Consider the following 14404-nt stretch of genomic DNA (forward strand, 5'->3'; position numbering starts at 1 on the left):
ATCTATATAGATTTGTTAAATTGCCTGATCAATACATTAGTACAAACAAAGAATTGCCTTTATCAATTGGTTAGGGGCTACTCTATCTATCAACCAAACCATATACATAAAGAAGAAAACTGTATGACAGAGTAAGTGCCATCTTAGTTATATTAATTGATTCAGGAAGTTTATCAAAAAAATTGGGCCAGCAAGAAACATTTTTTGTCGCATGCTGTCCATGGCTTGTGCCCCAGCACCCAGTCTCCCATATCTGTGCCTACAAATTCAAATGGTAAACACTCACTAGAGAATTAAAAGCAATTGGAAATTGGTCAATTTCCCATGGCACTTTGGCTGTTGGAAAGCCATAGCATACTTGGTGCTCCACTACTCTAGAGTGTTGGTTATAGTGCTCCACTGCTAATCCAATCCTAGGGAAAGAAGTGAGAACTTTTGCAAAAAAGATGGTTAAGCAAGCACATGTTTTGGAGCTCCTAGGCCTCTATCTCTAGTGTTGGATGGCTACTAACCACCACAAACATCCCCATGCTCGAGTAGGGTCTTTTGCTTCTCCACAATCCCTAGAGCTCCTGGTTTGAAGTGGAATTGTAAAAATTGCAATACCACAAGATCTTTTAGAATTAATATTTTATTTGCAAATAATTATCTCACATTTGCTCAAATGCTTAGAGTGATGTATTGTTTATGCATTAAAATGCCACAAGATCAAACTTGTATTGAGTGTAGTATTAAAAGTGAGCATACGACAACAAATTAGTACAACTTTTATCGTAATATTTAATTACAATGAGGTAGTTAAAAAATTGGTGGTCAATAAAAAATTGTGGAAATTGATGAAAGTAAGTTTAGTAAGAAAAAATATAATCATGGTAGAAAAGTAGAAGGTTAATGGGTTTTTGGAGGAATTAAAAGTGATTCAGATCCAATGTTTATGGTTTGGGTTGCTATTGCACAAACTTTAATTGATATTTTTTATATATATATATTGAACCAGGTAAGTTCTATTTCTATTATTATTCTTAACTAATAATTATATTTAATTATTTAGGAAGAATTTATATATAGTGATTGTTGGGCTAGTTATGATTTAGAGTGGTTGAATCAATTAAACTTCACTCATTATACAGTCAACCACTCCCAAAATTTTGTTAATCCTATGATTGGAGTTCATACAAATTATATTGAATTGACATAGAATGCAGTGAAAAGATCCCTTCCTCGCTATGGTACAACAAAAGGATTATACAGCTATTACTTTCAAGAATATATTTGGCCAAAAATATATATTGAAAGAAAGGAAATTTCATTTAATATTCTATGTAGTCATATTAAGCTATACAATCAGAATAATGCTGTTATAGTAGAATAAATAGTATATTTTATTTTATACTTTTAAATAATTAAAAATAATATACTAGAACAATCTTTAATTTATAGTAATGAAATGGCATGCCTATGTAACCAATAAGTTGGCATGCAAATCTAAATAAGCAAATAATGGGGACCTATTTGTGTGGACTTATTTTTATATTGGGGGTCTCTGCCACTAGTCCTCTACCACCTTTATATTACATATTTCATTTCGTGTCGGTTAAATTTATTGGGTTTATGAGAGGGATTTAACTAGAACAAAAGGCATTTATAAAGTGCGCTTTAAGTGGGGGTTAAGAGGGGCAATTGCAGCCATTGGTGCAGTGGGGTGGTTGACTGGTGGGGTAGTTTTCATGCCACGACTACTCTATGAAACATTTGAGTTCACTCAATTATACTAGGCCTTATGATAGACACGTAGATGTTATCCACAGCCATGAAATGGAACTCTATCATCATCGTATAGATGTGGTCGTGTTCCTCCTCTTTGTCTCTCTCATTTCCTCCAGTGGAGTTCCAATCCCATCTCGACCAGTGCAATGCAACGTGAGAGACTATGGAGCTCTTGGCAATGGATCAACGCTCGAAACCTCCTCAATCCAGTCAGCAATCAATGCTTGCCACTCTCGCAGCAACAAACTCGGCTCCAAGAGTGTCGTCTGGGTTCCTCCAGGCTCCTACCTCACTGGAACACTCTTCCTCAGATCCAACATGACGCTCCACATCGACCATGGCGCCAAGATCTTGGGAAGCTCCAGGCAGATGGACTATCCTCCCGAGAAGGATCGATGGTATGTGATTCTTGCCGAGGGCGTAGAGAATGTGGGGATCACTGGCGGTGGTGAGGTCAACGGCCAGAGCTCCAAGTTTGTGGTGAGATATGATCCAAAGAAGAACATCATGACGAGCTGGAATGTCACTGGGAACTGCCTAGGCGATGAATGCCGCCCCAGATTGGTGGGATTTCTACGCTCGACCAAGATTCGCGTCTGGAACATCGATCTCCGGCAGCCGGCATACTGGTGGTAAGAACTACGTTGACTAAACGTTTTACTATAGTTGACTATATTTTGACCATAGTTGACCGAGCTGTGACTTTGCGCAGCTTGCATCTGGTCAACTCGAACTTCATACACATCCACGACATCTCAATCTTGGGCGATTTCGACACGCCCAACAACGATGGTATCGACGTAGATGGATCCAACAACACGGTGATCGAGCGCTGCCGGATTGACACGGGCGACGATGCGATCTGCCCAAAGACGACGTACGGACCGCTCGTCAACCTCACCGTCCGGGACTGCTGGGTACGGACAAAGTCGTGCGGGGTCAAGCTCGGCAGCGCCACCTTCTTCGACTTCCGCCACCTTCGATTCTCAAACTTGATCATCGTTGATTCGCATCGCGGACTTGGGATCCAGCTCCGGGACGCCGGGAGTGTCTACGACGTGATCTTCGCCAACATTGTAGTGTCCACTCGATACTATGATCCGTCGTGGTGGGGGAGAGCCGAGCCGATCTATGTGACGGTGTGTCCCAGAGACGAATTCACGCTGGTGGGATCGGTCCACTCGATCGAGTTTCGCAACATCACTGCTCGATCCGAGAATGGGATCTTTCTCGCGGCGTCTGAGAATGGAGCTGTGATTCACAGCGTGAAACTTGTGGACGTGGATTTGAAAATCGAGAGGTGGACGAGCTATAGCGGAGATGGAGGGATGCAGGACTTTAGACCGGGATGCCAGGGTCTTATCTCCCACGACAAGAGATCGGGAATGTTTGTCCAGAGGGCGCATGGCCTGTCGCTACAGAACGTCAGCTTTACGTGGGTGACGAGCAGTGGCGGCGGGGAAGAAGTTCCTATTGAATTTGGTTCCAGGACACCGGAGGACAGTATTTCTCTCGTCAACTTTGCGAACGATTTCCTGGCTTCATAGTAACACTCCCAAATCTATTAATAAGTTCGATCGAGCAAGCTTCGACCAAACATCGATGAAAGATCACGCTATAGTTTTAGTCTGCTGGAAAGAATCTGTCCAAAAAGAACGAGCAAGAACGATCTACACTATCACTACTAGCTAGAGGGTCTCACTCCAAAATCGACCCAAGGAAAGATCATCACCTGGCAAGCATTTCTAGGCTTCCATCCTCGTCTCCTTCCACCTCGGTCTCGTTCTCTCCAGCGTCGCCCTGCTGCTCTAATAGCCTTCCCATCAGGATCTCCCTCAAGCTCTCGGACAGAGCTTGCAAAATGTCTGGATGCTCCCGCAAGTACTTCTTTGCGTTCTCCTTCCCGTTGGCAATGTTCTCCGAGTTGTAAGTGTACCAATTGCCACTCTTTCCCACGAGCCCGTGCTTGAAGCCCAGGTCCAACACCTCTCCTTCTTTTGAGATGCCCCGGCCAAAGTCGATCTCAAACTCGGCTGTTCTGAATGGTGGCGCGAGCTTGTTCTTGGCAATCTTGACTAGTACTTGAGCGCCTACAGTCTGTGAAATAGCGGTGTTATCTTTGGAAATGACTGGAAGTAAGATCGTTACCTCGTCTCCTTTCTTGAGTAAGTTTGTTCTCCGAATGTTTAGTCTCACCGATGCATAGAACTTCAATGCGTTTCCACCAGAAGTTACTTCTATGGGAGCTCCTCCGAAACCTCCAAAGGAGGCAAGTTTGGATCGGATCTGTAGGAAAAACAAGACCCGTGTCTGAGTGATTTAAGCAATGAATTTTTGTAGTACCTGGTTTATAAATATCAGAATGGTTTGTGAACGTGATAGAGAATGTGTAAGCTTGCGAAGTGCCTGGCTCATTAGCCGAGCCAGTAACGCCATATGAGAGTCCCCCATTTCACCTTCTAGCTCCACTCGAGGAACTAGAGCAGCAACCTGCAAAAACGAAGAGTTACACTCTTTCTCAAACTTCAAATGACAACTTACACTGTCCACAACCAAAACATCCACTGATCCGCTGCGAACTAGTGTGTCTGCGATTGCGAGGGCGTTCTCTCCACAATCTGGCTGTGCCACGAGCAGCTCGTCAATGTCAATTCCGATAGCCTCGGCAAGTGACTTGTCTAAGGCATGCTCAGCATCGATAAAAACACACCTTCCTAGAAGTAAAAGAACACAAAAAGTAACGTAAGTTATTTCACTTCGCGAGAAAGTGGAAAGACCGACCTCCTTGCTTCTGTGCTTCAGCAATAACATGAAGAGCAAGCGTTGTTTTCCCAGACGCTTCCGGTCCATAGATCTCTACAACACGTCCCTGCGCAAAACAGTAAGCTCCAAAGATGAAAAAAAAATGCTCTCGATCGATCACACCTTGGGAAGACCTCCCACTCCAAGCGCTACATCGAGAGCGAGCGATCCAGTCGAAACCACTGGAACTTGCTTGGACGTGTTCCTTCCAAGCCACATAACAGCCTCGTCTCCAAACGAGCTCTTGATTTGAGCGAGTGCCGATTGCAATGCTGCTTCCTTCTCGGAATACTCTGACGCTGGATCGGCAGATGTGGAGTTCTTTTGCTTCTTCTTTCCTGTCACCAAAGGAAGAACAATTAACTCTTTGTGACAAAAACTAGCTTCCATACCTTTCTTAGCATCACTCGCAAACGAAGCGTAAGCTCCACCCAAGCTTCTCAATCCATTCACATTCTTCGTTAGCTGCGTTCCAGAGGCTGTGATCGCGAAAATATGAGAGAAAATCCACTAACCTGGCAAGAAATCTTGGATTTGCGAGTGTAGCCCCCCAAAACCGCACCGCTGGAGCTCCAAAGAGAGCGCTTGGACACTCTGATCACCGAGCACACCGATTTCACAGCGAAATCCCGCGAGTAGCGAGCTCCAATGCTCTTCGCCATTGCTCTGGAGAGGCACAGCGCGCCGCCACAGCTCGCAACTCTCGCCATTCCTCCTGGATCGCTTAAACCCTGCGCTAGGGTATACATTTCAAGGTGGCCAATGAGAGCTTGCCATGTGGGCAATGCTTTGCTAATTAGGGTTCTTACCGATGGCGCTGTTCCATTATTCGTGCTTCCCGCGATTGGGGGCAAGCGCCGCCACTCCTTCCTCCGCTTCCTCCTCTCTTCCGTTCTCCAGATCGGCGATTGCCGTGGCAATGGCAGCTCCTTCGGCGGTGGAATCGCAAGAATGCGGCGAGGCGGCAGCGGCGGCGATCGATCTCTCCAGGTACCCTATTCCAGTGACGCCGCTGACAGGCGCCAAAGAGATCGAGTACGAGCGGGCGCTAGTAGCAGAGGCGTCCATGAAATCCGGCCCCGCGATCACGATCGACGACGTCGTGTTCCAAGACGAATGGATTCTCGTCATTAACAAGCCTTGTGGAGTCTACTCCGAGCACGTCCTCGTCTCAGTTCCATCGCTCTTGGGAGATTCCTACTCGCCACAGTACCCGATCGAGAGTAAGCATTCCTTTTTTATCTAGACGAGAAGCTCACTTTTCATCTTTGTCTTTCGTCCTTTCCGTGAAGAACAGAGAGCCGGGGCTTTTTCCATCTAGCAAATCGACTAGACAGAGATACCAGTGGGATCATTGTGATTGCCAGAGACAAAGTTGCGGCAGGGAAGCTCACCAACATCTTCAAGAGCCGGGAGCTGCGAAAGTCCTACGTTGCGCTTTGCGTCGGGAAAGCTCCCCACTGGAAGAGAGCCGTCATTGAATCGGGGCATGGCAAATCAAGGAGAGGCTGCTGGCGAGTCTACTCCAAGCACGACGTAGAGAGGTCTCTGCCGGATGGATCGGTCGTCAAAGACATGTCAACGAAGATAGAAGTCATGCCGAGCTCTCTGGATGAAGCGAAAGACAGCGAAGAAGATGATGGAGAGCAGCGGATCGTTGTGGAGGCGAAGATGGTCGATCCAGAGCCCGGCACTGGCGACGAAGTTTTCATCCGAGCAGTGCCTCTGACGGGACGGACTCATCAGATCAGGCTCCACTGCCAGTTTCTGGGACTTCCTCTGGTCGGGGACGTCAAGTATGGTGGCCCGCTACACTGGAACGGGGAGAAGTGCCAGAGCCATTTCTTACACTCGGAGAGCATAGCGTTCCAACATCCCATGACAGGCGAAGTGGTGGAAGTGATTGCCCCGCATCCATCCTGGGCGGCCTCCAAGAACCCTAAAGTTTGAGTTTTGGATAGAATGGAGCTCCGTAGCAGCAGTCCTGAGGCTTCCAGGGAGGCGCTTACGTCGCTCATCACCAGGCGCTATAGGATTGCCGGCCCCAATGAGACGGTGCAACTCATGGGCGATTACCTTAAGGTTCGTGGAATGGAGTTTTCGATCAAATCAACGCATTTCTCTTTCTTCTTCTAGATCCTTCAGCTGGAGGAGCCTCTGAAGAAACTCAGTGTCATTCACGTCGCAGGAACCAAAGGAAAGGTTTGTGTGGAATTTTTTTCCCTCTTTCTTTTTCTCATTGTAGGGATTCTTTTTTCCACAGGGATCGACTTGTGCTTTCTCCGAGAGCATTTTAAGAGCCTGTGGATACAAGACTGGCCTTTTTACGTCGCCACACCTCGTGGACGTTCGTGAAAGATTTCGATTCAATGGGTTGGTATGCCTGAATGTCTCTTGCATTTTTTTTTTAATTTTATGATCTTGGAGCTTGTTCCAGAACTGAAGTGTCGGAAACTCTGTTCCAAGAATATTTCTGGTGGTGCTGGGATCGTCTACAGGTGAGAAAACGCTCAAGATATTGTGAGGCTGATTGGTTCTGAGATGATCAGGAAGGATGCAAATCCAACTTGCCTATGCCCTCGTACTTTCGGTTTCTCACATTGCTGGCTTTCAAGATGTTCACTTCAGAAAAGGTGAACCAAAACATTTTGATCGTCCTGAAACAATCCTCTAAACATGCAGCTGTTTTTCTAGATTGATGTCGCTATTCTGGAAGTTGGTCTCGGTGGTAAATATGATCCAACAAATGTGGTATGCTGGGGTTGATGCTAGCTACTGAGCTACACGCAATTTTTCTCAGATAGAAACACCGGATGTCTGTGGTATAACCTCCTTGGGATTTGATCACATGGAAATACTCGGTAAGATTCTGTGTCAATTTGGAAAAACTCTCTGATTTGCATTGTCCGTGGTCGTCCAGGACACACGCTCCCCGAAATTGCTGGGGAAAAAGCGGGAATCCTCAAGGTATTTACTCCACATTTCGGAACTGTTCTTTCTGAGAATGCCTAGAACCTCACAGCCACGGGTTTCTGCTTATACTTCGCCTCAACGCGAGGATGCCATGGCCGTCCTCCAAGCACGAGCAGCTGATCTATCGGTAAGATCCATTTTTTCCTTCAAAGCTTTGATCTGTGACTCTTTCAGATTCCACTCCAAGTCGTCCATCCTCTAGCAGACACTGGAAACTTGGAACTTGGGCTCAAGGGCGATCACCAGCTTGTAAATGCGGCTTTGGCAGTGTCACTGTGCAAGCACTGGATCAAGAAAAGGGGGAGCGACGAGGCTATGGGAAATGTAAGCCTCGCATTTCACTGAAACCACCTTAACTGTTTTCTTGCTTGCATGCATTCTAGGATGATCTCCCTGACGCGTTCAAGACCGGCCTAGCAAGCGCGCAACTGTTAGGCCGTGCTCAGATTGAACGCGATCTCGAAAACTTGATGCTATACTTGGATGGTGCGCACAGTCCAGAGAGCATGGAAGTGTGCGGCAACTGGTTCTCAAAGGCTGTAAAGAGTTCTTGCCAAAAAAATCCAAAGCAGGTACTTCTAGTCGTGTGATCTTCTCTCGCTGATTTGCTTCTACTCGCAGATCATGGTGTTCAACTGCATGCCGGAGAGAGACCCGGCGATCCTCTTCCCGTCCCTTTTGAACGCGTGTCGCGGCCAAGGTGCTCTTGCGTGATTTCTTGTTTTTGCGTCTCACAGCTTCGTTTTCTAACAGGTGTTCGTATTGACAAGGCGGTGTTTGTGTCCAACAGTCACGGAACCCCGACATCGGACTTGAAATGGCAGCGATATCTTCAGAAATGCTGGGACAGTCTTCAATCACCAGGTTCGTTTTCTTGTCTCAAGCTTCTGCTTGAAGGAACAACCACTGACAACGATGTGAATTTATTGTAGCAGCGGGTAGAGATGAGTTTTGCAATCCGGTCGCTACTCAAGAAGAAGGAGAAGCAGTGAGTACGACGGAGTATAGCATGGTGATCCCGTCTCCTGGTGTGGCTTTAAACTTCCTACGGCGACTAGCGCGAAGCTGTCCTTCATTCTCCGTAAACGTAAGGAGAGATCCATTCGCTCTTTTCTTTCCATCTTTCTAGAAGTGCTGATCTCTTCTTGCAGGTTTTGGTAACTGGTTCGCTTCATCTGGTTGGAGATGTCTTGAACCTTTTGAAGCGGTAGAATTACCATTCTCTTGGTAAAGAGTTATACTATTTGGAGGGAAATGGATCATTGCTGTTCTTCAAGTCACTGACAAGCTTGTCAACCAGCACTCTGGTGACACGATCCATCAGATAAATATGCGAGTAGTGACGAGACTCCATTTCCCCGGTGCTGGGATTCACTACCCCGCTGACAACCTGGTTGCACAGCGAAAACCTGGTCACGATCTCGTCACTGGGGCCTCACCGCCAACGCCAGAGGGCTTCGAGCAACATACAAATCCATGCCAAGCATTGCCTTCGCAAAAGAGTAGTGCGTGTCTTGCGAGTAGAATGCGCTTTTTGTAGAAACAGAGGAGATTGGCTCAAAGGCTTGATGGAACTCTGGCGATAGATGGGACGTTTGTTATTGTCATTGTTGGAGACTAGGAACTTCCCAGCGAGGTAGTCTCGGGCATTCCACATAGCGGTGATGTTTCCTTCAGTGGAACCCATGGCGAGACAAAACCCCCAGTAAGAGATGCTTGGTGTGGCCACCTCGCATCGAGCATAATAATCTAGAACAGCACGCATATATTGTGTTTGTGTTTGTATGTAAGCTCCCGGTTTGAAACGGATCTCCAGCATTGTTTATCTGCTAAAACACTCACAGGTAAAATGTGAAACTCGAGCTCCCCTTGCGCTCCTCCGAGTGAAACACAATGAAAAGATTCTCTTGATTATAATCGATTTGGGAATTGGCACGGGGTTAAAATATTTAAAACCTTTAACACCAGCTTTAGTTTTTTAGGGCTGCATTTTAAGTCTCTGTTTTAGGGCGGCATGACGATCGTAATAAGCGCTCGAGCTGTCTCAGCGCTTGCCATTGCCACGCCAAATCGTCGCGTCTGGACTTGCGGAGGATCTCACAAGCAGCAGCAGCAACGGCGTCGCCATTGCCTGCCTCCAATCCATGCCGCTGCTGCTTCTGGTAATGTTGCCATTCCATTCGAGCAGAAGCCCGCGAAGGTTCCACCTCTCGCTCCATTGCCGACGCCACCGGTGGAGGCATCCCTTTCTACGGTAACTTGCCAATTCTCTCGATGGAAAACTTCTAGCCTGTCCTTCTTCTTCTTTTCCGATTGATTCGCAGGTCATTCCTTACCTCTGGAGATTGGCATCCGGGGATAGCAACTTGGGATGGCGGCTCATCGTCGCTGTGAGCTTTTTGTTTGCTGGAAAAGTATGTCGAAAACTTTGCTCTCTTTTTTTTCTTCCTTGTTCCTTTATGATCTTGCGTTTCGAACAGGCAGCGGGGCTTGCGGGTCCTTTGTTCTTTAAATGGGGAATGGACGTCCTCGCTCAAGCGCCAGCCAAAGCTCTATCGACACAACAGGTGAAGTTTGCCGTCTTGGCGCTGGTTTTGTCGGCTTTAAGCAAGGTACTCTTGCTGCACTGTATTCTTCCTTCCTTTCTAGCATGTTTCTGATAGCAGGCATGCGTTGAAGGCCCTTAGTGCAGGACTCAACGAGACGAGGTATTTGATTTTTGCTCCACTCGGTTTTGCTACCGGTCGCAGAGTGGGAGTTCAGCTGCTGGAACACGTCCTCGGGCTCGACCTGTCTTTCCATCTCGAGAGAAGAACAGGCGCCCTGTCTCGTATTCTAGATCGAGCTCAGAGAAGTGTGATGAGCATCTTCCGAGCTGTAGGTAAAGTCTTCTCCTCGGCCATTGTTTCTTGTTCTAAAGTCTTATCGTCTTTTGATGCTTCTGCAGTTTTTACTTTTGTACCAACAATTTTGGAGCTCCTTCTAGTCTGCGGGCTTCTAGCAAAACAAGTTAGCCCGATTGTTGCTGCTGTTGTAGTGGTAACGTTCACTGCGTACGTAGCCTGGACGTTTTACATTACGCAGGCTGCTGCATTGAGTCGAAAGGAGGCAAGTACAATCGTGTGTTTGCGCTCCTAATTTACTGGTGCTCCTTGTCTAGGTGAATAAGCTGGACGAAATGGCCTCCGGTAAAGCCGTGGATGCCTTGCTGAACTACGAAACTGTTGTACAGGTTTGCAACTTCCGTTTTCTTCTTTCCATTTTCCTTTGATATCATGATTCTCTGCAGTTCAACAATCAAAAGCTAGAAGTTATGCAGTACGATGCTCTGCTTCAAAATTATCAAAACGCAGCGGTATGTTCTGATTTCAATCTAGTTCGCAATTGTCACTGATTTCTTCCTCACTAGCTTGACTCGGAAAAGCTGGTAGCGGCGCTAAATGCGGGTCAAGCTCTCATTCAGGCTGTTGGAATCGCGGTCGTAATGGGACTTGCGGGGTTTCAGGTGTCTCAAGGCATTATCACCGTCGGAGATCTTGTGTTGGCTAATGGTTTGATACTTCAACTCTCTGGACCGCTACAGGTTAGCAAGTCGAACCTTTTTTTTTCAATTTACATAGCGAACCAGGAATTCCTTTTCAAGGTGTAACATTTTCTCAACATGGATTTACAGTTTCTGGGGTTCATTTACAGAGAGCTTCGGCAGTCGCTTGTTGATCTGGAGTCCCTCTTCGGAATTTTAAGGTTCTGAGTATCTCACATGAAGAATCCATTGTTTTAACTGACAGTGTTTGGTCCAGACGAAAACCGATGCTCAAGGATGGTACCATAGATCTTCCTTACAACAGCAAAGGACTTCATTTGAAGGCGCACGATCTCCAGTTTAGCTACTCATCGAGAAAAGTAACCAAGTTTGTGTTTGTTTTTCCCTTCCATTTTATAACGCATGTAACAGGTCTTGCATGGAGTTTCGTTTGAAGTTCTTCCTGGACAAAGTCTAGCGATTGTTGGACCATCTGGATCTGGAAAGTCTACAATATTGAAGCTGCTCCTTCGTCTATATGACCCTGAAAGCGGCAGGCTTTCGTTTGATGGTCAAGACTTACGTTCCATAACACAGGTCTGAACAATGTCTTCCATTTTTGTTCTTCTTTTTTATTTTGTTGGACTTCCAGGCGTCACTCCGTAGGGCAGTTGCAGTTGTTCCTCAGGAAACGGTATGCCTTATTCTGAAATTACTCCTTATTAGTGACCGGTGTATTGCAGGTGCTTTTTAACGACACAATTTCAAAAAACATTCTATACGGTCGACCCTCGGCAAAAGAAGAAGAAGTTGTCAATGCGGCCAAACAAGCGGTAGGCGTTTTTTTTTTTTCGTTTTTCCTTCCCCTTTAGCTCTAGTGTTTTGTGATACTCATGGATGCAGAGACTGCACGATACTGTGTTGCAAATGCCGGATTTATACAACAGTGCTGTTGGCGAACGGGGCCTGAAGGTACAATTGTTTTTTCTAAAAGGGTAAAAACTATTGATGCCATGACTGATGAAACTTTCAGCTTAGTGGCGGTGAGAAGCAAAGGGTGGCCATTGCTAGAGCGTTTCTTAAGGCCCCAAGGTTACTAGTGTGTGACGAAGCTACCAGTGCACTGGATTCAACAACGGAAGTCCGTTTTCTAAGTTTGCATCTGTCCCGTCTGAGTTTTTTTCTTCGCGCAGGCGGCTATCTTAAACTCTCTCAAGGAACTGGCAACAGGTCGGACCTGCGTCTTTGTCGCGCATCGCCTCTCGACTATCATGCACTGTGACAAAATCCTGGTAGCGAAAACTATCCCCTCTAGTTCCTTAATCTCGATCAACCATTTCCATTTCCACTTCCACCTTTTCAGGTGCTAGACGCTGGAGTGATCGTGGAGCAAGGCACGCATCACAAGCTCCTGGCAATGAAGGGAATGTACTCCAGAATGTGGGCGCTGCAAGAGTCGGAAAGCCAGAGAAAGCTCGTGAAGCAATAACAACAAAATCAAATCGTTTGATCTGAAGCAAAGTAAGTCCATATCATTATTGTGAGTTTATCAGTTTCTTAACAAGCATCTGCAGTGTATGTGAGACTATTGTCTTGAAGCCATGCGTTCACTTTAAATGACACTGGCCTAGACATGTGGTTTTGAGAGAATGGTGGGATGTATTCCACCCAGTCTACAAACCAGCCAGGATTCTTTCCTTTGTTATTGTGGTGCAGCACCATTCTACACACTGGATCAAATGCTTGGAGGCAATTTGCTACCAATCCTGTGAATGTTGATAGTGAGCAAATCTCAAAATCATCTATGCGAGGATTATCCAGGGTGAATTGGACACTGGCTCCTAATAGTGTAGTGAATGTTACATCTACATCAGCATCAGTTCCGGCCCATTGAACACAGCCAGTTTTAATATTCACACCATATGTGCATTGTTTATCCTGGATAATGATATTGTTAGTAATTACGTGAAAGGAGAAAAACATAAGTAACCTTTGCTACAGCCAAAGCTGGAATAGGAAATAATATACAAATAATAAAAAGTAGCATGTTATGTCCTGCAGAGAAACTTGGAACAAATACATTTATATCTCAAAGTTTTATGATCAATCATCTGATAATCAATAATGCATAATCTCTATGCTGCTATTTTGGTTTTATTGTATAATTGGTCCTAGCTGGTTTATGATATTTAAGGAAATATCAAAATAGATTTTTCTAAAATAAAGAAACTATTTCTCTCTTCCTTTCTTTAATCAATTTTATGTAAATTTATTTCACTGGAACTTACACACTAGGATAGATTCAGAGACTTCTATCATATATTCACGAGTGGTGGCAGCGCTCGCCAACGTCGAGCTGCACTTGGCACGACTGGGCAATGGGGAGAAGCGACTTGATGACTGTTCTTCCCGGGTACTCGGGGCTGCAAACGCACCCTGGATTAAGAACGTTGCGGATGGCATCACAGCAATCGTCCTGCGGGGCGCCGCTCTGCGATCCCAAGCACGTCAGCAGCTGGTACTGGTTGCATCCCAGGCGACTAGACGCAGAGATCTCCGCTGGAACAAGCAGCGACGACGAGACGGAGCGATGAGCCATCTGAGGCAGCAGCAGCGCCACCGCCAGCAACACCCGCGCGCACCGCCGCCATGAGAAGCAGCCCCTCGCGCCGAGGAATTCCATTCGATAGATGAAGAGTTTCTCTCTCCCTCCTTTGAATGCCGTGGTGGTGATACCCTCTGGTGAATCAATCGATCGACTTATAGCGCGCTCCTGGCGAGGGGGGAGAGAGAGAGAGAGAGAATATGTGCGTGAGGCTCTCAGAACACGAGTTTTTTTGGTAGGTGGACCTTGCGGTGTGGCTCTTCCTCTACTAAAGAGTTCACGCTATTTCTTTGGCGTCAAACATTCAAACTTAGCATCAGTGACACTGCTAATACGTGAACTGCGCGAGACTACCTCGCTGGGAAATTCCTAGTCTATAATTATCGCCAGAGTTCCATCAACCTTTGACCCAATCTTCTCTGTTTCTATAGAATGCTATCACTCCATACTCGCAAATCACGCATTACTCTTTTGCAAAGGCAGTGGGAATGCTGGGAATCTCCATGGCTCGGGAAGCATTCGAACCAGAATATGTTGATTCGACTCTCGTCAAGCTTGTCGAGTTCTGCGTTTCCACATGGCGGTTTAAAAAAAAGCTTATAAAGTTTTTGATTATTAGAATAAGTTTAAACCCATTTAGAAATTAGAAAGTAAAACTATAGTGTTAAATTATATAATAATTATTATTATTACTATATTATTAAAGTTTTTCCAAGGATATATAGACTGTGACA

General features: G+C 46.0%; 5 protein-coding genes across 8 annotated transcripts; 4 read left to right on the forward strand and 1 right to left on the reverse strand.

Annotated features, from left to right (window-relative positions):
- Nucleotides 1–1798: 1798 nt before the first annotated feature.
- Nucleotides 1799–3396, forward strand: LOC9654802 (probable polygalacturonase). The gene is made up of 2 exons (XM_002983219.2): nucleotides 1799–2399; nucleotides 2480–3396. Exons 1-2 carry the CDS (start codon nucleotides 1816–1818, stop codon nucleotides 3312–3314), a joined length of 1419 nt encoding a protein of 472 aa, XP_002983265.1. The 5' UTR covers nucleotides 1799–1815; the 3' UTR covers nucleotides 3315–3396.
- LOC112351093 (protein RecA-like) lies at nucleotides 3308–5329 on the reverse strand. 2 transcript variants are annotated; one of them, XM_024688326.1, is made up of 8 exons: nucleotides 5085–5328; nucleotides 4962–5034; nucleotides 4693–4907; nucleotides 4549–4636; nucleotides 4309–4481; nucleotides 4111–4257; nucleotides 3916–4053; nucleotides 3308–3864 (listed from the first exon to the last, which is right to left on the reverse strand). In XM_024688326.1, exons 1-8 carry the CDS (start codon nucleotides 5316–5318, stop codon nucleotides 3496–3498), a joined length of 1437 nt encoding a protein of 478 aa, XP_024544094.1. In that variant the 5' UTR covers nucleotides 5319–5328; the 3' UTR covers nucleotides 3308–3495. The 2 variants fall into 2 exon arrangements, with proteins under 2 accessions (XP_024544094.1, XP_024544093.1); XM_024688325.1 differs by having other exon boundaries at nucleotides 4111–4481; nucleotides 5085–5329.
- A 36-nt stretch (nucleotides 5330–5365) lies between these two features.
- On the forward strand, nucleotides 5366–6529 carry LOC9654602 (RNA pseudouridine synthase 1). The gene is made up of 2 exons (XM_024688329.1): nucleotides 5366–5792; nucleotides 5867–6529. The coding sequence occupies exons 1-2, from the start codon at nucleotides 5381–5383 to the stop codon at nucleotides 6517–6519; spliced, it is 1065 nt and encodes a 354-aa protein (XP_024544097.1). The 5' UTR covers nucleotides 5366–5380; the 3' UTR covers nucleotides 6520–6529.
- Nucleotides 6439–9317, forward strand: LOC9654603 (folylpolyglutamate synthase). Of its 2 annotated transcripts, none has more exons than XM_024688327.1 (15): nucleotides 6439–6651; nucleotides 6706–6771; nucleotides 6833–6942; nucleotides 7007–7067; nucleotides 7119–7202; nucleotides 7264–7320; nucleotides 7370–7430; nucleotides 7490–7536; nucleotides 7592–7669; nucleotides 7717–7866; nucleotides 7926–8114; nucleotides 8164–8242; nucleotides 8296–8406; nucleotides 8475–8629; nucleotides 8694–9317. In XM_024688327.1, exons 1-15 carry the CDS (start codon nucleotides 6532–6534, stop codon nucleotides 8751–8753), a joined length of 1428 nt encoding a protein of 475 aa, XP_024544095.1. In that variant the 5' UTR covers nucleotides 6439–6531; the 3' UTR covers nucleotides 8754–9317. The 2 variants fall into 2 exon arrangements, with proteins under 2 accessions (XP_024544095.1, XP_024544096.1); XM_024688328.1 differs by having other exon boundaries at nucleotides 8478–8629.
- A 227-nt stretch (nucleotides 9318–9544) lies between these two features.
- LOC9654604 (ABC transporter B family member 23, mitochondrial) lies at nucleotides 9545–12892 on the forward strand. Of its 2 annotated transcripts, XM_024688421.1 has the most exons (18): nucleotides 9545–9796; nucleotides 9867–9956; nucleotides 10023–10154; nucleotides 10222–10423; nucleotides 10490–10650; nucleotides 10703–10774; nucleotides 10832–10897; nucleotides 10952–11125; nucleotides 11216–11286; nucleotides 11343–11445; nucleotides 11498–11662; nucleotides 11718–11759; nucleotides 11809–11898; nucleotides 11969–12037; nucleotides 12099–12206; nucleotides 12259–12357; nucleotides 12429–12586; nucleotides 12640–12892. In XM_024688421.1, exons 1-17 carry the CDS (start codon nucleotides 9557–9559, stop codon nucleotides 12552–12554), a joined length of 2010 nt encoding a protein of 669 aa, XP_024544189.1. In that variant the 5' UTR covers nucleotides 9545–9556; the 3' UTR covers nucleotides 12555–12586; nucleotides 12640–12892. The 2 variants fall into 2 exon arrangements, with proteins under 2 accessions (XP_024544189.1, XP_024544190.1); XM_024688422.1 differs by lacking the exons at nucleotides 12259–12357; nucleotides 12429–12586; nucleotides 12640–12892 and having other exon boundaries at nucleotides 12104–12196.
- The last annotated feature ends 1512 nt before the right edge of the window (nucleotides 12893–14404 follow it).

The sequence above is a fragment of the Selaginella moellendorffii genome, unplaced genomic scaffold, assembly GCF_000143415.4.
Source record: "Selaginella moellendorffii unplaced genomic scaffold, v1.0 SELMOscaffold_57, whole genome shotgun sequence".
NCBI lineage: Eukaryota > Viridiplantae > Streptophyta > Lycopodiopsida > Selaginellales > Selaginellaceae > Selaginella > Selaginella moellendorffii.

Excerpts from the sequence above, each read along its gene's own strand:
- LOC9654602 (XM_024688329.1), top strand. The coding sequence starts at position 5,381 with ATGGCGCTGTTCCATTATTCGTGCTTCCCGCGATTGGGGGCAAGCGCC. Across the intron at positions 5,793-5,866 it reads GCCACAGTACCCGATCGAGA|AGAGCCGGGGCTTTTTCCAT; the intron begins GTAAGCATTCCT and ends CGTGAAGAACAG.
- LOC9654603 (XM_024688327.1), top strand. The coding sequence starts at position 6,532 with ATGGAGCTCCGTAGCAGCAGTCCTGAGGCTTCCAGGGAGGCGCTTACG. Across the intron at positions 8,115-8,163 it reads GCCAAAAAAATCCAAAGCAG|ATCATGGTGTTCAACTGCAT; the intron begins GTACTTCTAGTC and ends TTCTACTCGCAG. Across the intron at positions 8,243-8,295 it reads GAACGCGTGTCGCGGCCAAG|GTGTTCGTATTGACAAGGCG; the intron begins GTGCTCTTGCGT and ends GTTTTCTAACAG.
- LOC112351093 (XM_024688325.1), bottom strand. The coding sequence starts at position 5,318 with ATGTATACCCTAGCGCAGGGTTTAAGCGATCCAGGAGGAATGGCGAGA. Across the intron at positions 4,637-4,692 it reads GAGTGGGAGGTCTTCCCAAG|GGACGTGTTGTAGAGATCTA; the intron begins GTGTGATCGATC and ends TGTTTTGCGCAG. Across the intron at positions 4,482-4,548 it reads TGAAGCACAGAAGCAAGGAG|GAAGGTGTGTTTTTATCGAT; the intron begins GTCGGTCTTTCC and ends TTTTACTTCTAG.
- LOC9654802 (XM_002983219.2), top strand. The coding sequence starts at position 1,816 with ATGGAACTCTATCATCATCGTATAGATGTGGTCGTGTTCCTCCTCTTT. Across the intron at positions 2,400-2,479 it reads CGGCAGCCGGCATACTGGTG|CTTGCATCTGGTCAACTCGA; the intron begins GTAAGAACTACG and ends GACTTTGCGCAG.
- LOC9654604 (XM_024688421.1), top strand. The coding sequence starts at position 9,557 with ATGACGATCGTAATAAGCGCTCGAGCTGTCTCAGCGCTTGCCATTGCC. Across the intron at positions 10,898-10,951 it reads AAAATTATCAAAACGCAGCG|CTTGACTCGGAAAAGCTGGT; the intron begins GTATGTTCTGAT and ends CTTCCTCACTAG. Across the intron at positions 12,207-12,258 it reads CACTGGATTCAACAACGGAA|GCGGCTATCTTAAACTCTCT; the intron begins GTCCGTTTTCTA and ends TTCTTCGCGCAG.